This window comes from Equus przewalskii, chromosome 9 (assembly GCF_037783145.1).
Source record: "Equus przewalskii isolate Varuska chromosome 9, EquPr2, whole genome shotgun sequence".
Lineage (NCBI taxonomy): Eukaryota > Metazoa > Chordata > Mammalia > Perissodactyla > Equidae > Equus > Equus przewalskii.
The window spans coordinates 41,042,508-41,062,827 of record NC_091839.1 but is presented as its reverse complement, the minus strand read 5'-3'; the positions used below and the strand labels follow the sequence as shown (position 1 = coordinate 41,062,827).

At 36.4% G+C, this 20,320-nt stretch overlaps 1 protein-coding gene across 1 annotated transcript in view; it reads left to right on the top strand.

The window, feature by feature from the left end:
* Nucleotides 1-20,320, top strand: part of RNGTT (RNA guanylyltransferase and 5'-phosphatase) — a 280,323-nt gene that overhangs the window by 5,341 nt on the left and 254,662 nt on the right. Inside the window, exons 2-4 of the mRNA XM_008517909.2 lie at nt 5,113-5,222; nt 8,680-8,783; nt 8,877-8,965. Of these exons, the coding sequence (XP_008516131.1) occupies nt 5,113-5,222; nt 8,680-8,783; nt 8,877-8,965 (303 nt within the window). The remainder of the gene's footprint in view (nt 1-5,112; nt 5,223-8,679; nt 8,784-8,876; nt 8,966-20,320) is intronic.

Below are 20,320 nucleotides of genomic sequence, written 5' to 3'. Positions count from 1 at the left end.
TGTTATTTTTTGTCTTGGTCATTTTATCCATTCTAATGTGTGTAAGGTGATATCTTAGTGTAGTTTTGATTTGCATTTCCCTCATGATCACTGATGATGAGCATCTTTTCATGTGCCTATTGGCCATCTGTATATCTTCTTTGGAGAAATGTCTGTTCACATCCCCTGCCCATTTTTTGATCGGGTTGTTTGATTTTTTTTTGTTGTTGAGTTCTGTGAGTTCTTTATATATTATGGAGATTAACCCTTTGTCAGATATATGATTTGCAAATATTTTTTCTGAGTTGGTAAGTTGTGTTTTTGTTTTCCCTTGCCTCGTAGAAGCTCTTTAGTCTGATGAAATCCCATTTGTTTATTCTTTCTGCTGTTTCCCTTCTCTGAGAAGGCATGGTGTCTGAAAAGATCCTTTTAAGAGTGATGTCAAAGAGTGTACTGCCTATATTTTCTTCTAGAAGTCTTATGGTTTCAGGTCCTACGTTTAAGTCTTTGATCCATTTTGCGTTTATTTTTGTGAATGGTGTAAAAGAATGGTCTATTTTTATTCTTTTACTTGTGGCTATATAGTTTTCCCAACACCATTTGTTGAGGAGACTTTGTTTTCTCTGTTGTATGTTCTCAGTTCCTTTGTTGAAGATTAGCTGTCCATAGATGTGTGGTTTGATTTCTGGCCTTTTAATTCTGTTCCATTGATCTGTGTGCCTGCAAATCATCATTTTTAAACACGGTTCTGTCATAACAAATGCAATAATGACTATTATAAAATATTATGGGATACCAGAGGTAATAAATGTAGTTCTTTGTTTGAGTTTGGGGAAGAGGAGATGGAGAGGGAAGAAGGGGAAAGCTTCTCAGAGAAAGTGATACTTGAATTAGCTTGAGTAAATAGAGGTTTGCTAGATAGTTGAGGCATATTTTTTTGGGAAAAGCTGTATGTTAGGATAAAATGATGGTGGGAGAGATCTTGGACTGAAAGTGAGGATATGAGATTTGAGAGTATGAGCCAGATCATACAGGCTGGCGGGGTGTGATGAGGACTTTTAATATTTATATAATTTTCAAGTGCACATTGGAGTTTTTAAACATTGAGATGAGATGATTTGACTTCAGTTTTAAAAAGCTTGCTCTGATTTCTCTCTGTTTAATGAATGAAGGAGACAAGAATGAAAGTGGGGAGACTAGTTAGGAACTTGTTGTGGTAGTCCAGGTGAAAGACAGTGGCAATGGTTTAGAAGTAGAGTTGAAGAGCAGTAGGCTGATTTGAGAGATATTAAAGAGGGAAAATGGACAGAACTTGGTGTTGAATTTAGAATGAGGGAAAGAGAGTAAAAATTGAGTCCAAGTTTCTGGCTTGTGCAGTGGGGTGATTGGTATCATTAGGCCTTATTGGGGGAGAAGCTAGTTGGAAGAGGTATTCTTAAGATCCTGATGGCTCATGTAGAGATGTTGAGTATACAGTTGGATATATGTTTAAACAAGTTTGAGTTGGAGATACACTTTTTTTTTTGGTGAGGAAGATTAGCCCTGAGCTAGCTATTGCCAATATTCCTCTTTTTGCTTGAGGAATATTGTCCCTGAGCTAACATCTGTGCCAGTCTTCCTCTGTTTTGTATGTGGGATGCCGCCACAGCGTGGCTTGATGAGTGGTGTGTAGGTCCACACCTGAGATCTGAACCTGCAAACTCTGGGCCACAGAAGTGGAGCACACAATAACGACTATGCCTACGGGCCGGTCCCTGGATATGTACCTTTAAGGATTGTCAGCATAAAGACAATATTTAAAGACGTGGTAGTTGATTAGTAAGGATAAATAATGCTAGTTTCTCTAACAAACAACTCCCCAAACTTAAGGGTTCCAATCAGCATGTTTATTTCTTGCTCATATCACAATGTGTGTCAGGCTGTTTTCCTGGGCAACTCTTCTCTGGACTCTTTCCGTCTTGTAATGCTGCCCTCTTAAACATGTGACCTCTAAGGTTGCCATCAAAGGGGAAGAGCAGGAATAGGTGATCTCTCTGGGGGTTTTATGGCCAGCCTTAGTAGTGGTATATCTCACCCCTGCCCATATCCCATTGACCAGAAGCCAGTCACATGGCCCTCACCTACCTGCAAGAGACTCTGAGAAAAGGAGTCTTTTTGTGTGCCCTGGAAGAGGAAAATAAATAGAATTTGGGGAACAGATAGGTAGCCTTGTATCTGCCATGGCAGTGGATAAGGCCTTCCAGGCCGAGAGTGTAGAGAGTAGAGGAGAAGGCCCAGCATGGAACCCACAGAAACCTAGCATTTAGAAGTCGAGTAGAGGGAATAAAGGAGTTGAGAAGGAATAGCCAGAAATTGGAGGTGGTGTTAGATGGGTGGTAGAAATAAAAGGAGTCTGGTGTCATGGAAGCCAAGAGAATTTTTCAAGAAGGAAGGAGTTCTCAGATATATGCGATGCTGCTGAGATGTTAAGATGCTAGAAAAGTCGGTAACAACGTGGAAGGGAGGAAGGGTTGATTGATGGTGCTTGAGAAAGCAAAATGGGAGGGAATCCAGAGCAGAGGGAGGGCATTGACCTTTAATGCGAGGAAGGACAGGGCACAAAAGAGAAGATGGACTCAGATGTAGAAAGGTTTATAGATGAAGCGCAGAGGCGAGGCAAGTTTCTGCCTGCTGGGGAGAGGCGTTGTTGAATAGTGGTTCCATCCATGGAGTCTCCGTTCACATCTCCCGGGTTTGAATCATTGTTCTCACGTTTACTAGAAGCGTGACAATGGGCAAGTTGCCTAATCTCTCTTGCCTTGGTTTTCCCTTATGTAAAATGGGGATAAAATCAGTATTTAGTTTTTGGTAGGAGTAAATGAATTAATCTATATGAAATGTTTTAAACAGTGCCTGATATGTGGCAGACATTTAAAGTTAGCTTTTATTATTATGGTTTCTGTTTCTTTTTATCTTTTCAGCGAGGTATAGCATAAAGCTGTCAGTTGAAAAGGGGGTGGGGAAACCTGGTATATTTTATGAATGAGGAAAAGATCTGAAAGGGTTATTTATCGTAGAAGATAGTTAGTGGTGTGTGGTAGGATTGCCTTTGAGATTGGTGGTTATGGTTTGTAGTGTCACCCATCTGCTGTGCTGTGGGATTTTCTCTAGGAGCCCTGAGCTGCATCCCTGTAGGCCCATAGAAGTCAGGTGTTTGGGTTATTGAGGTATGGCCTTTTCTCAGGTGCATGTGACCGAGTAGTGGGGGAGGACCAAGGAGGTTAAGGGTATTTAGAGGGGACTGATTATGATGATCAGCTGGGGACTCAGCAGTGAGCTCAGAAGGAAAGCGAAGACCAGAGGAGCTAATGGAATCAGGATTGGACCTCGGAGGCAACAGTGAGGAGGAGAGAGGGTCTAATGGGATGAATCTGCTAACATACCATACTGTTTACTTATTTAGTATGTTTATTATTTATGGTTTGTTTTCCCCCTATAGGATGTAATCTCTGTGACGGCACGGATTTTTATCTGTTTTTCTTTTCTTTTCACTGATGTATCCATGCACCCAGAACAATGCCTGATACATAGCAGGCATTCATTAAATATCTGTTGAGTAAAGTAAGTGAAGTAGAATAATTTAGGTGAGATGATTCTAGAGGTAGTGAGAAGTGGTCAGATTCTGGATATATTTTGGAGAGAGATCTGATAGGATTTGCTTATCAATTGGACATGGGATATGCAAGAGAGGAGTCAAGGATAACTCTGAAAATTATGGGCTGAGTTACTAAAAAAATAGTGTTTCTGTTTGCTGAGTTGGAGAAGACCATGAGAGGTGAAGTTTTTGGAGTTTGAATATTGAGAGCTCGGATTTGGATATCAAGTCTGAGACGTCTGTTTGACTCTGAGTCAGGTAGGCAGTTTGATGTCCAAGTGTAGAGTTAAGGGGGAGGTTTGGCTGGACATACACATTAGCGAGTCACAGCGCGTTAATGGCTTTTAAAGATGAGATTAGATGAGACGCTGAGGGAGTGAGTGTAGATAGAAAGGAGGTCCAAGGACAGAGCCCTGGGACTAAAGATAGGGGAGTCAGGGAGATAAGGAGGAGCCAGTAAAGGAGACTGAAGGGGGGGCCAGAGAGAGAGGAGGAAAACCAGGAGGATGTGGTGTCCTGGAAACCAAATGAAAAAAGGAATTCAGGAGCTCCCTGTTGAATTAAAAAGTAATCAGTTGTTTGAGAACTGAGAATTGACCATTGGATTTAGCAGTGTGATGGTTATTGGTGATCTTGAGTGGTTTTGTAGAAAATAAAAATTGAAAAAATTATCATTTTGTGAATTTTAGGTTAAAACCTCTGGACAGATGTTAAAATTCACTCAGATATTATTTTATGTAGATATTTATTCTTATTGATTTTGTGTTTTAAAATGTAAATCAGTTAGAATAGGTGATTTTATTTTATTTATTTATTTTTTAGTTTTATTTTTTTCTGCTTTTTCTTTCCTCCTCAAATCCCCCCAGCACATAGTTGTATATTTTTAGTTGTGGGTCCTTCTAGTTGTAGAATAGGGGATTTAAAAATTGATTGTATAAGATGACTTCCCTTATGCGTATAGTGTGATTCAGGAAAAAAGGCCAAAAAGTTCAGTCTTGCTTGCTGAAATTATAGTCACTGATAATTGGGGAGTGATTTGGTTAGCATGCTTCTCAGCGTGATCCTTATCCTGAGGTGTAGGATAGGGTCTATAAGATGGAGAAAATTCCAACCTCATATTAAAAAAGTACAATTAGGAATTTTAAAGAATTGGTTGAATTCACTCCATTATCAGTTTTCTGGTACCATATCTTTAAAGGTGTTAAGGCAATAACTTTTTAATGTAGTAGTTTAGAACTTGAGTCTTTATGGAAGTTCTATTCATTGGTAATTTTTCTTTTGTTTTTATATTTGATAGTTAATTTCTAGAATTTATGTTGTCCTTAACAGTTCAAAGGGGGCAGTACCTTTTAAAGTATATAAGTTGAGATTGAGAGTGTTTCATGAACAGTTCCATTTGAAACATTTTAAGAAAGTGATTTTAAGAATTGCTAATTATAAAGTTTTAATCTGAAACAGTTTCTTTAATGAAAATCGTTACCTATCTTAATGTTGTTTAGGAAGATTCTTACCTCTGAAGACAATGTTAGGACCAAGATACGATAGTCAAGTTGCTGAAGAAAATCGGTTCCATCCCAGTATGCTCTCAAATTATCTAAAGAGTCTGAAGGTAAGAAACAAAACATTACTGATACTGATTTAGTGTACTTTATTCTTCTCTTTTTCTTCAGGTGGCTTTAAAAAAAAAACCTTGTGTTTTGAAATAATTGAATGACTTAGAGGAAGTTGCAAAAATTGTACAGAGTTCTGTGCACCCGTCCCCCAGCTTTTCCAAATGGTGACATTGTCCATAACTGTAGTACAATATCAAAAGAGGACACTGACATTGGTACAGAACTGTTGACTAGGTTGCAGACCTTATTTATTTTTTACTGGTTTTTATATGTATTCATTTCTGTGTATATGTGTGTAGTTCTATGCAGTTTGATCCAACGTACATATCTGTGTGGTGGTTACAGAACTGTTCCATCTCCATAGAGGAACTCCCTCGTGCTATTACTCCTTTATCGTCAGACCCATCTTCCCACCCCGTTCCTGTATGCTGGCAACTGCTCATCTCTTTTCCAGCTGTGTAGTTTTGTCATTTTGAGAATGTTACATAAATGGAGTAAAACAGTATATGGCCTTTTGAAACTGGCTTTTTTCACTAAGTGTAATGCCTTTGAGGTCCATCCATGTTGTTGCAAATATCAACAAAAGTTCATTCCTTTTTATTGCTGAATAGTATTCAGTTGTATGGATGTACCAGAGTTTATTTAACCATTCTCCATTGAATGGTTAAATAACCATTTAACCAATTTGAATTGTTTCCAGTTGTGGGGTATTGGGAATAAAGCTGCTGTGTGAACATTTGTGCACAGGTGTTTGTGTGAACTTAAGTTTTCATTTTTCTGCATTAAATACCTAAGCGTTTGATTGCCGAGTGCATGGTTAGTTTTACAAGAAAGTGCCAAACTGTTTTCGTAAATGAACTTTTTTGCGATATTCTGACATAATACTGATGGTACTAGTTTCCTAGGGCTGCTGTAACAGATGACCACCAACTGGGTGGCTCAAAATAACAGAGCTTTATTCTCTCACCGTCCTGGAGGGACTAGTCCTGGCGGCTAGAAGCTTCAAGTCAAGGTGCTGGCAGGGCTCCTTCCTTCTGGAGGCTTGGAGCAAGAATCTTTTCCATTCTTTTCCCCTAGCTTCTGGCGATTGTCAGCAATCCTTGGCATTCCCGGGCTTGCAGCTCCATCACTTGTGTCTGCCTCATTGTGGACATTATCCCTGTCTGTGTCTGTGTCCAAATTTTTCCTTCTTTTAAGGACACCCTAATCCAGTGTTTCATCTGAATTTGATGATATTTGCAAAGACCCTATAACCCTGTTTTCAAATAAGGTCACATTCGCAGGTACTGGGAGTTAGGACTTGAACGTATCTTTTTAGGGGACATAATTCAACCAATAACACCCATCATTGTTACTCTTCTGTTTTATATTCTTGGTAGTCTTTTATTGTATGCTGTATTAGTACATTCAACAAGTGTTAGTGCCCATAGTGACATTTATGTGCAAGGCTCCTATCATGGGATAGAAAAGGTGCCACTTGGATTTTGAAAACCTGTTTACTCATCCCTTTTCTCAGTGTAGTTTTGAGTCTTTATGTGTTTATATCTTTTATTTTAGCTTATTTGTAGACTTTTTATTTTTATTATCAATAATCATATTGAAAATCATAGTTAACGTTTATAGAGTGTTAAATTTTTCCTGGGCAGTGTGCTAAGAGCTTGGGCTTAGAAGCCAGATAGCCTGGGTTTGGATTCTGGTTTGCCACTTACAACTTCGTGGGCAAGTTATGTAACCTCTTCACGTTTCAGTTTCCTCATTTGTAAATAAAATTAGGGCATGTAAAGCATGTGGAATAGTGCTTGGCACAGAGTAAGGACTTCATTTAAATCTCACAACAACTCTGTGAGGTAGATACTATTATTAGCCTTACTTCATGGATTGGGATTATCTATTTTGAAAATAAATACATATATGTAATATATATGTGTTTGCGTGTGTATACAAACAGATGCATTCACACACAAACACATTATCCACACAGGCACAGCACACACGTGTTTATACATATACCTATATATGGAGCTCATTGCAATTAAGTTACACAATACAGTTTCACAGTTTCTCAGTTTCCTTGGCTAAAGTATTCCTATGTGTTTACACAATTCATATTTTCTTGCTCATCTCCACTTGTCATTGATTTCTTATTTTGGACCTGGAGACAAACAACATAGGTTCTGATTCTGACTCGCTGAGAAGCTGTATCATGGTGTCTAAATCTTTGTGTTTGGCAGTACATATCCTTTGACGGAATTAAGATTACTGCAGAAGCTATGGGGGAAGGGAAGAAAGTAGGCCCAGGGGGCAGATTGCAGAAAATACCATCAGAAATACATTTCCTGAAGTACGAGCTCACCTGGTTGGTGGACCTAGCTCTCATCTACACATGAGCTAAGGAGTCTGGAGAAATGCTGCTTCATGGCAGCTCGTTATAGTTTAGAAGCACACAATTTTGTCTATTTTGTCCTGTGTGAAATTTAAATATTTCTGCCATTTTTTTCTCTGTAACAGTGGAGTTGAATCGTTATATAGACCAGTCTCCTTTAGGCGAATCCTACAATACATACTCAGTAAAAAAAAGGAGAGAAGAGTAACAGTTAAAAATGCGGATTGTTTGTCTTGCCACTCTTCCCAGAGAGTACATGCTTCAGAATGAGGTGGAAGATGTGCGAATTAACTGTCTTTTCACTTGGCTCAGTTCGGGTGTGCTTTGCTTGGTGAGACTATCTTGCCAGGCTGTATGTGATTCTAGTTGTTAAAGATTTTTCAGACCAAATGGCCCCCAAACACAAGCCGTTTCTTCAGGTAGTGCTCAATAGAGGAAATAAGGATTTTTGTTGTAATGCAGGAAGAAAAACTGGCTGAGAGATGGGATTAAGTCTTCAATGAGATGCACAAATATGACCAGGTGTACTGTTCTTTATTGATTACTTAAGGGATTTACAAGAGAATGTAGACTTTACACACCTTTTACCCTATCTACTCGCTTTAGAATTCAACTGCCTAACATTTGATGTAGTGACAGCCCTTAGAATGCTGGGTTCACGTGTGCCTGGAGCTTGTTGGGTGCATTTCAGGAGGATGCTGTCTCTGCTCTAGCCCTCTTGTCTGATAAATCATAGGTGGAGTGACAGATGCAGAAAACCACATCAGTGTTTGCTTTTTTAGGTGGACTTTTGTGATGTTGAAGTGCAGTCTCTTTTGCTTATGTCCTTGTTCTATCATTAATTAGGGGGTTACTTTATTTTATTTACTGCCTGCTAAGTTCTAGTGCCTTGAACAAGACTTGGATAAGTGATACTTGTGTTGTCGATAGTTCATTGGCGGAATGAACATAAAATCTTCCTCAATTTAGATGGATGAACTGGAGTATTGCCATTTAGTCAACTTGTTTTGGAACAAATTCACTTAACTAGTAAATCTGCCCTTTTTTCTTTCTTTCTTTTCTTTTTTAAGGTTAAAATGGGCTTGTTGGTGGACCTGACAAATACTTCAAGGTTCTATGACCGAAACGACATAGAGAAAGAAGGAATCAAATATATAAAACTTCAGTGTAAAGGGTAAGTCATGCGTTAAGATTCTTTAATATTGAAACCTTTCACTGAAATTTAAAATCTCTTCTGTTTTCAAAAAAAATGTTTCCCTATTACTAGACATGGTGAGTGTCCTACAACTGAGAACACTGAGACATTTATTCGTCTGTGTGAGCGGTTTAATGAAAGAAACCCGCCTGAACTTATAGGTATGTTTGGCTTTCCTTTACCACTGTTGAATATTTTATTTTGTGATTGGGTTTCCATTCTCTTTTCTGCAAGTGAGTTGATATGGACCTTTTTTTTCCTTTTTAGAGTAATCACCAAGAGGTATTTATTAAAGTAATAGACTAACTTTTGTGAACTATAAAATAAATGTATTTTTGTAATTTTTATGTTTTTCAAGGTGAAGCCCTAATTACTGGGTGTACTGTTGGGAAACTCTGACTTAAATACTACATATTTATTTTCTATAATTTTGCATTTTATACTGTATTATTCTGAAACTTTCTTTTTCACTCAGAATTATATTTCTTTCTTTTTCTTTTTTTGTTGAGGAAGATTGGCCCTGAGCTAACATCTGTTGCTAATCTTCCTCTTTTTCCTTGAGGAAGATTGTTGATGAGCTAACATCTGTGCCAGTCTTCCTCTATTTTGTATGTGGGATGCCACCACAGCATGGCTTTATAAGTGGTGCGTAGGTCTGCGCCCAGGATCCTAACCCACAAACCCCAGGCCACTGAAGCGGAGTGTGTGAACTCAACCACTATGCTACTGGACCGGCCCCAGTATTATATTTCCAAGAGTGATCCATGATGATACATTTAGCTGTTGTTCATTTTTGTTGCTGTGTAGTATTCCATCATGTGATCATACTGTGGTTTATTTCTTCTCCTGTTGATGGACAGTTCTTTCAGCAGATATTTATTGACGGCTACTCTTTGCCAGGTACAGGCTCTTGGGACACGTCAGCGGAGAAGAAAGAAAAAAATCCCTGCTCTTCTGGAGCTTATATTGTAGGGTGGGCTCGGAGTGGGGTGGGGAAAGGCAGGCAATAAATGATAAATGTAAAAGAAGTCAATTTTCTGAAAATGACAGTTCCTTAAAATGACGTTTGGGTTATTTTCAGTTTTTTTTGCTATTGTAAGCAATGCTGCGAGGAGTGGTCTTCTAGAATTTTTAAGGTTGATTTGTGTTTTGATCCTTTGTTCCTTCTGGTATTTATATTGGTGTGTGGTTTGAATTGAGGATCTAATTTAAATGTTTTCCATATAACCAATCATTTTAGCACAGCTTATTGAATAATTTTTTCTCCTGATAGCTAGATGCCATAAATTAACTTCTTATATGTGCTGTTGGAGAATTTTTCCAATTCACTTGCCTTTCAATTTTTTTGGTGATATTTTAAAACTTTTTTGTTGTTGATGTATTTTCTTGTGTGATTTCTTTTTTTTAGTTTTAAAAAGCTAATATTTCGCCATTCAGAGAATTAACTGAAAAACTATTAGGAATAATAAGAAACTTAAGGGGATATGTTTGGACACAGATAAATAAGAAAACATCAGCAACTTTCCTGCAAACAAGCAATAACTAGTTAGAAAATATAATTATCAAATGATCTCGTTAATCTTATTAACAATATTGGCTAACATTTATTGAACATTTTCTCTCTGCTAAGTCACTCTGTAAACCATTTTACATACATTATCTCATTTTATTCTCACAACAGTCCTATTAGATAGCTATTATTTTCACCCCATTTTCTGATAAGAAACTAAGGCTTGGAAAGGTTACGTAACTTGCTCAAGGTCCTTCACACAGCTAGTAAAGGTTAGAGCTTAGATCAGATCCTAAGTAATCTGAGTTGAGAGCTCACACTCTAAACTACTTCTCTCTTCTGTAACAGAAGTACAAAACAGCAAGGAATAAAGCTATTCAGAAATGTAGGAGGTCTTTATGAAGAAAATATATTTGGATGTTAAGAGACTTGAAGAAATATAGAGACATTATGTGTTTCCAAATTAATTTCAAATTTTTAATGTAGTTCCAAGCAAAATCCCAATGAGACTGGAAGCATTACTGTGAAGTTAATGTCTTGTAAAACTCACTGCCTTCATTAAGTCAGTAAATATTTATTAAGTGCCAAAAAAGTTGTTTGGCAAATCAAACAGGCAAGATTATGAGCAAGAAAATTTTGAAAAGCAAAAGTAATGGGGGATTTTCCTTACCAGTTATGAAAGCACATGGTAAAGCAATGGAAATTACAGTGGTTTCCTGGTGGTAGCAGAGATGTTTTTCAAATCAGAGGGGAAAGGTATGATTATTTAACAAATGGTATTGAGACAATTATCCAAGTATATAAAAAAAAACATTTTAGGTGGATTACATATTTTTAAAAGGACTCATAAGAATACAGGAGAAAGTACAGGTCAGTATTTATTTAATTCTAGGGTAAGGAAAGCTATTCCAAGCATATCACCAAAGGGAGAATCCATAAACAAATACTTTTTTAGGAGTGTTCCTGGACTGCATGTATCAGAATCACCTGAGGATGCTTATTAGAAATATATGTTTTAGAGCCCCACATAATCACAAACCTACATAATCACAAACCTACATAATCACATCATCTTTATGTCCTACATAATCACAAACTCTGGGAATGAAGCTAGGAATCTAGTGTTTTTAAACAAAGGTCTTGGGTGATTTTTATGCACATTTAAATTTGAGAACTGCTGTTAAAAATTAAAATGTGGTCTATTAATGAAAATAGTGACAGTTGCTATTAATGAATGTTATTATTTGCCTGGCAGACATGGTGGGAAGCTGTAAATGAATGAATGAAGGAATGAATAAATGTCATCCTCACACAACTCTATGTAGTATGTGGTGGTATCCCCATTTTACAGATAAGGAAAATGAGTCTCAGAGAATCTAAGTAGTTTACCCATGGTCACACGTCTAATAAATGTTCAAGCCAAGTTTTTAATCCAGTTTGTGATATCAAAGTCCAAATCTCTAATTAGTTGCTACATTGGTTTCTAGATTGACCATATAAAAATGAAAATAAATTTATGTATTATAAAACACAGCAGAAAGAGCAAAAAGATATTTGACAAATTGGGAAAAATATTTGGAGCTTGTATGATAGAGAAAAAATTAATATTCTTATATACAAAGAGATTTTATAATCCAATAGGTAAAAGAGGCATTCCTCAATAGGAAAATATGGAAAACAGTGACAATGTGGTTTATAAAAGAGGAAGTACAAATAGCCAAGAAACATGAAAAATTTTCATTCTCACTTGTCAGCAAGAGATACACATTGAAATATATGTTATTACCGTCCCTCATCAAATTGGCAAAGATTTAAAAAATTATAATGTCAAGGATTGAATAACGTGGTGAATTAGCATGTTAATTGGTACAGCCTCTCTGGAGGGACAATTTGGTGATATTTCTCAAGATCCTTAACTGTGTTCATACACTTTGACTCATCAAGACCACATCTATGAATTTATTTTAAGGAAGCAGTCAGAGATGGACATAAAGATTTATGTGAAAGGAATTTCATCACAGCTTCATTGGTAATAAAAAAACTGGAAATAGCTTACATATCTGATAAAAGCAGGTCATTTATATTGTACAGTATGCAACTGTTATTTAACAGAACAGTAATATGGGAATATATGACATTTTGTATTGTGATATGTATATGTGTATATATTTACACATTCACATGAACATATGTAATAAGTACACATAGATACACCTGTATTTAGGTATACACCTAGAAGATATACAGCCTAAAATAGCATTGAGGCCTTTACTTGAGCGATTAAAAATGAATTGTTTTCTTATTTGAGAGACACCATTGTAGGGGTAAATGCTAAATATACTTGGGAATTCAAGGGAGGGCAGTCAAGAAGTTTTAACATCTGAAATCAGGTGTCATGATTTCAGAAAGATTAACACTCCTGGGTTTAGGAAAACAAGTCAGCCCTTGTTATTACTTGTCCAGTTGTATTCTTGGAAGAACTGATAGGAGAAATTTCAAAATTGACTGTTTTATGAGTTATAAAAATTATAGAATTGTGCTACAATATGTTCTCTATTCTTTGCTTTGTATCACTGTAGTGATTCTCTTCATGTGTATTGAAGTGGAAACATTTGCTTTGGGCCTGCCAAGTTTTGGAGCAGAGATTATATTGGCAATTATTTATTGTAGTAATACTCCGAAGATAATAACAGAAACTGGTCTTAGAGCTGGTTGTTGGTAACTCCTTTTCAAACAAAAGGAACTAAGGAATCAAGTTTAAGTGTTCTTAGTGTCTGAAAATATTGGCCTGCTTTTACAATATTTTAGTCATGTTTTAGTATCAGAGATGGAATCTTCATCAGCCTTGCACACATTCTTGCTGAAGCATACTTGTGACCAGGCATAAGCATTTGTGACATGGCAAAAGTTAGACTCCTTTATTTTCACAGCTGATTTTTTTCATCATTTTTAAATTGGCTGTTGTAATTGTAGTTCATGCGGTTAGCCTGGTTGTGGGATAGTGCTGTGAGCTTAGTGGAAATGCAAAGTTCTTGAAACACTTACACAGAAGCCCGAAACTTTTTCTGATCTTTAGGAAGAACTACAGCGTCCTAATTCCTTATCTGAAACCCTTGGGGCCAGATGTTCCCAATTTTTTACCATGTTGCCTCCCTTGGGGCAGTAGCCCCTAATTTTTTTATTATGAAAATTTTCAAACATTCCAAAAGTAGGGAGAACAGTAAAATGAAATCCCATGTATCCATCATCTAGCTTCAGTAGTTACCATTTTGCTGATTTTTTTCATCTTTCCTCTCCTCTCTTTAACAAATTTTTTTTTGAGTATTTTAAAGCAAATCACATATATCATGTCATTTCACTAAAAATGTTTCAGTATACATCTCTAACTGATAAGAATTTTTGGTTTTTATATAACCACCGTGCAATTATACCAAACAGAATAATTAGAAATTCCTTAGTGTCATCTAAAGCCTAGTCCCTTTTTAGGTTTCCTCAACTATCTAAAAAATGTTTAAGGTTGGATTTTCAGACCAGGATCCAACAGTGTCCACATATTGTATTTTGTTGTTATGTCTTTTTGATTCTCTCTCTTTTTTTAATGCCATCAGTTTGTTGGAGAAACCAGGTCATTTGTCGTGTAGAATATTCTGTATTCTGGATTTATCTGATTGCTTCCTCATTGTATCAGTTAACTTGTTCCTTTGTCTTGTGTATGTCCTATAAATTGTTAGTTAAATCGAGAGGCATGATTGTATTCAGTTTTAGGGTTTTAGACAAGAATGCTTCATAGTTGATGTTGTATAGTTCCTTTTGTACCACATCAGGAAGCCCATAATGTCTTATTGTTGCGCTTTTAGTGGTACTAAGATGAATAAGTGGGTTGAGGTGGTGGCAACTTCTTTCCTAATAGTTTTAGTATCTATGGATGATTGTTGCCTTGATCCAGTGTTTCATTAGGGGTTGCAAAATGATGACTTTTCTGATTCTTTCATTTCTTCATGTATTAGCTGGAATTCTTTAGTAAAGAACTATTCTTTCTCAACAATTTGGTTATCCTGAAATGCATTTTTACTGGAAAGACAAGTTAAATGTTTGATTCTTTCCTTTTATTTCTCAATTTTCAGAACAATGAGTTGGTATCTTAGCAAATCCAGTGGTGACTGATTAATTTTATTTTTTGGGAGTATCTGTATGAACTCATGAATTTTTATATGGTTGATCTATTTAAATCACTTGCAGTTACTATTTATTCTTATGTCCAAATTGCTCCATCCTTGGCCAGTGGGAGCCCCTTCAAGTTGGTTTCTGTATCTTTTTGATATCACCCCATCAGTCTTTGATGGTTTCCTTGTTTTCTGGCACAAGATGTTTTCCAGACTTGGAACCAGTTATTTCTCTAAGGAGCCTGGTTCCTTTTAGTGGAAAATAGTATTTAGAGATAATCTGGGCATTAGAGAGCATTCTGTAATTAAACACATTAACATTTCTGCAATTAAACACATGAATATTCATTCACACAAAGTGGGAAAAATAGATTATAAATAACGTCACATCAGTTCAAGTCAGGTTTTGTCCCCAAATGGTTTACCAGAAGTCTTAATTCTTTTAGAGTCTTTTTGAAATTATAATTACAAATAAGAGATTATGGAGCTATAGTGCATTTGTTTGCATGTACAGAAATAAGAGAATAAGTATTTTGTGAACTGGAGAAATTAAAAATCTGTTTTGTCTTAAAAGAGAAATAGCTGATTTCTTGGTAAATGGTGGACTGTGTATAATAGATACGTAGCTTAACTAATGCCTCTCATTGCTTTAGGTGTTTCTAGTTATAAATACGAGTGACAGATGTGTAAATATGTATTTTCATGAGTAGCACACATTTACTTTGGTAAAAAACATTTCTTTTGATTAAGTAAAAATATTTAAGATAACTTGGCACATAATAAGTTCTTAATAATTGTTAGTTTCCTTTTTCTGTTTTTATTTTTGTTGCTCATTTAGACCAGGGTGTCTCAACTTCAGCATTATTGACATTTTGGACTGGATGATTCTTTATTTGGGGAGGGTTGTCCTGTGTACTGTAGGATGTTTAACAGCATTCCTGACCTCTGCGCACTACATGCTAGTGGCACCCCACCAGTTGTGGCAATTAAAACTGTCTCCTGGGCTGGCCCCGTGGCCGAGTGGTTAAGTTCGCGCGCTCTGCTGCAGGCGGCCCAGTGTTTCGTTGGTTCGAATCCTGGGCGTGGACATGGCACTGCTCATTGAGCCACCCTGGGGTGGCGTCCCACATGCCACGGCTAGAAGGACCCACAACGGAGAATATACAACTATGTACTAGGGGGCTTTGGGGAGAAAAAGGAAAAAATAATAAAATCTTTAAAAAAAACCCAAAAAAACTGTCTCCTGACATTACCAGATGTCTTTTGGGGAGGTAGGGGGGCAAAATCACCCTCAGTTGAGAACCGCTGATTTGGACTGATCAGATAAGTTTTTTGATTGTAGAAATTAATCTATCTGACTAGTGAGATAGAAAGGAAATTGTGTGTATGGAGATCAGGCTGTATTCAAAAAGAAATGTTACCAGCCCTTTATAAGTCACCTGTTACTAATTTACACATATATCCAGTATGTGTAGTATTTCTATAGTTATAGCTCATCTTTCTCTCCTTTTGTTGGGGAGATTGTTTCTTCTCTTGATTTGATTTTTAAAAGAACTGTTCCCTTAATGTGTAATTAGTGTTAATATTTTTTGAAATGCCATATAAATTTATTTCATTATATTAGCTTACCTAGAAAATGAGAAATTTGAGTGAGAAGATGACTTTAAGTGGTTAATAGCGAGCTAATATTTTGTTATAAACTATGCTTTACTTGCCACTAGATGGACCCATTCTCATAGTGAACTGAGGAAAACTGAAAAACAGGTTTTTTTTTTTTTTTTTCTAACATTGAAGACATATCAGACTAAGCTTGTAGAATACTTAAGTAATGGAATTCTTTTTTACATCAAATACATAATCTTCCAAACTTTTCTGTAGATTTGTTTTGATGAAAGTTTTTGTAAGTTAACCCTTATCTTTAAAAATCCAGTCATCTGTTAGTGTTTTGAAGTATAACACAACAATAAAACTAAAACTGCATGTATTTGCATAACAAAGAGTATTAAAAGAGGAATGGTAGTTTCTTAAGTTATATATCATCACATGACTTAATTACTTATTTGGCAATTATTCTTACATTTCCTAGTCATAAAAATATTTAGTTAATCTTTCTAGAGTAAAGATTAGATACAAAAACAGTAGTGGTTTAGATGAGAAACATATCTGAAGTTAAAATATTTGTTGCTGAAATTGGTCTGAAATATGAAGTAGGAAATTTACATGTTGGGTTAAGATACACGTTGAATAAAAAGTCTGTTTACAGCTGACATCTTTGTGTAACTTTTTTGAGGCCCCCTTTCTTTTTTTCAATTTTTCTTTTTTTCCTTTTTCTCCCCAAAGTCCCCCAGTACATAGTTGTATATTTTAATTGTGGATCCTTCTAGTTGTGGCATGTGAGATGCCGCCTCAGCATGGCCTGACAAGCGGTGCCATGTCTGTGCCCAGGATCCGAACTGGTGTAACCCTGGGCTGCTGCAGTGGAGCGTGGGAACTTAACCACTCTGCCACGGGGCCAGGCCCTGAGGCCCCCTTTCTTACAAAACAATGGAGATGATAGAATTTACAGATTCATGATTATAGCCATTTATTTTTAAGGCATGTCTTTTTCTGTTGAAGGCTGATCTCTTCCCTTCAGAAACTTCACTTCTATTACATCCTTGTTCTTTGTTATTGTCAAGCTCTGATTTAACCAGGTCCATCTCAGCCTGTAAACATATCTGAGCCTCTCATTTTAAACGATACCACCCCCCCAAGAAACCTCCACACACCTTTCTTTCTGTTTTGTATTTCCCCTTCCCCTTTCCAGCTGACTTTTTGAAAGATCAATTTTTGAATCCATTTATTCCTCTTCACTTCATTGCAATCTAGAGTCCTCCCTCTGCACTCTTAATCAAATAGTGGCTTTCAGTTCTAATCATCATGTGACATTTAAACAATTGAGCACTCACCCTGAAACTTCCTCTTTTCTAGGTGAACCTGACCCCATGACAGTTCATTCTTAACCTTTGTTTATGGTCCTCCTCCTTATTTATTCTTGAAAGTTTGTTTTCCTTAAATTTCTTCTTAATTTTCTTCTCTTATTTTACATACCCATTCTCAGAGATCTTATCCACACCGCAGACCCCTTCCATGGCTGACTATACTGATTATTCTTGAATCAACAACTCCAACCAGACTTCTCTGTGAAGCTTCTTACCGTTATTTCCAAATACTTGTAAGTCCCGTAATGGCTTTAAACGTATCCACTATACTCATTGCTTTGCACGTAAGACTGATGTAAACTCCTGTACTTCCTAACCTAGTAAATGGTACCACTGCCCAATTAGTCACCCAAGTCAGAAACAAAGACTCCGTTTACATCCTTTCTCTCAATACCGACAGTCATTCGCCCCTCAGATTGCAGATTCTACCTGAAATATTTCTTGAGTCTGCCTTTCCTGGCTATCCCCGTCACCATGACCCTTGTCACTCAGATCCGGATCTCACAAATAAATTACTGAGATGGCTTCCTTACTGGTTTTCTTGCTTTCATTGTTCCTCCCTCTTTATCTTCTGTTGAGCTACCACTGGAGTGGATTTTCTAAAACCTGATAATTTTGTTGCCATGCTTAAAATTCTTGAATCTGTCTCCATTGTCTTTATAATCTCTTTAGTATAGTGCGCATGGTTTCTTCAGGATTCTGACCCTTTTACTGTCTCCACCTGCTTTTGGCGTTACTTTCTTGTACCTCATACTCTAGCCTCTCTGATTCATTTATCGTTTTCTGCGTGTGCTGTTTTGATTCATATATTTCTGTTTGCACAAATTGCTCTTATTGTCTGCTGTTCTTTTGTATTCTTGTTTATTGAGCGTTGTTCATTGACTAAGGTTTTTATTCTAAATATTAGTGAGCATTTTACTTACTATGAATGTAGAAATGGGTGGTTTGGCTCAATTGGTAGTAGCTAAGATACTGTTTTTCAAAGGTTTTTTTAAGTAGCAAAAACCCTTTTTGGAAAGAAATCTTTATTACAGAAATGAGCTGAAAATGATATTTTATTGGTATACTTTTTAAAATGTATCAAATTTATGACATTTTCGATAAAGTTAATTGCTGAAAACAAGGCCATGTTGATGAACATTAATATTTGAAATATGTTATTAATGCTACTTGCAGACTTATACCAGTATCTCACTTTAACATCTAGTTTTTTTAAGAAAACACATTATTGTGGTATAATTTATATATAATAAATTGCATTCATTTAAAGATTATAATTTGATGCGTTTTGACAGATGTAGACACTCATGAAATCGCAAATTCAGAACATTTGCGTCATATACCCCTTTGTGTCCATCTTCTCTTCAACCTGTAGTTGTAGATTAGACGATCACTTTCAACTTTCTGTCACTATAGATTAGTTTGCATTTTCTAGAATTTTTTTTTTAATTGAATTATCATTGTGTAAATTTAAGGTGCACAACAGGTTAATTTGATACATTTACACATTGTAATATGATTGCCATTGTAGTGATAATTAACACATTCTATCATGTTACATAGCTATCCTTTCTTTTTAGTGGTTGGAATAATTAAGTTCTAGTTTCTTAGCAAGTTTGATTATAATACAGTGTTGTTGTCTGTAGTTACTATACTGTACATTGGATCCCTAGGTCTTATTTACTACTACTCATTGCAAGTTGGTGTACCCTTAAAACATCTGACCTATACCTTACTCCCTGTCCCCTCGTAAGCACCATTTTACTATGTTTTTACAAGTTTGGCTTTTTTAGATTCTATATATAAATGATAGCATAGAGTACTTGTCTTTCACTGTCTGACTTATCTCACTTAGCATAATATGGTCAAGGTCCATCTATGTTGTTGCAAATGGCAGGATGTCCTTTCTCATGGCTGAGTAATATTTCATTTTGTGTGTGTGTGTGTGTGTGTGTGTCTGCGTGCGTGTGAATATGCACACACATATGTATCACATCTTCTTTATCCATTCATTGGTGGGCACTTAGGTTGTTTCTGTATCTTGGCTGTTGTGAATAATGCTGCAGTAAACATGGGAGTGCATTTATTTCTTAGATACCCTGTTTTCATTTCCTTTGGGTATATACTGAGAAGTGGAATTGCTGGATCATATGGTAGATCTATTTTTCCCTTTCTGAGGAATCTCCATAATGTTTTTCATGGTGGTTGAACCAATTTACATTCACACAAGCAGCATACAAGAGTTCCCTTTGTTCCGCATCCTTGCCAACATTTATCTCTTGTCATCTTGACCATTGCCATTCTGATAGCTGTGGGGTGGTCTCTCATTGTGGTTTTGATTTGCATTTCCCTGATGATTAGTGATGTTGAGCATCTTTTCATATACTTCTTGGCTGTTTGGATGTCTTCTTTGGAAAAATGTCTCTTCAGATCCTCCGCCCCTTTTTTAATCAGATTGGTTGTGTTTTTTTTATTCAGTTGTATGAGTTCTTTATGTATTTTGGATATTAGCGACTTATCTGACATATGGTTTGCAAGGATTTTCTCCCATTCTGTAGGTTGTCTTTTCATTTTTTAAATTGTTTCTTTTGCTGGGCAGAAGCTTTTAAGTTTGATATAGTCCCATTTGTTGATTTTTGCTTTGGTTGTTTGTGCTTTTGGTGTCATATCCAAAAAATCATTGCTAAGACCAGTGTCAAGTAGCTTCTTCCCTATGTTTTTTTGTAGGAGTTTTATGGTATTGGGTCTTATGTGTAAGTCTTTGATCCATTTCGAGTTAATTTTTTGAGTGGTGTAGCGTAAGGATCCAGTTTCATTGTTCTGCATGTGTTTATTCCAGTTTTCCCAGCACCATTTGTTGAA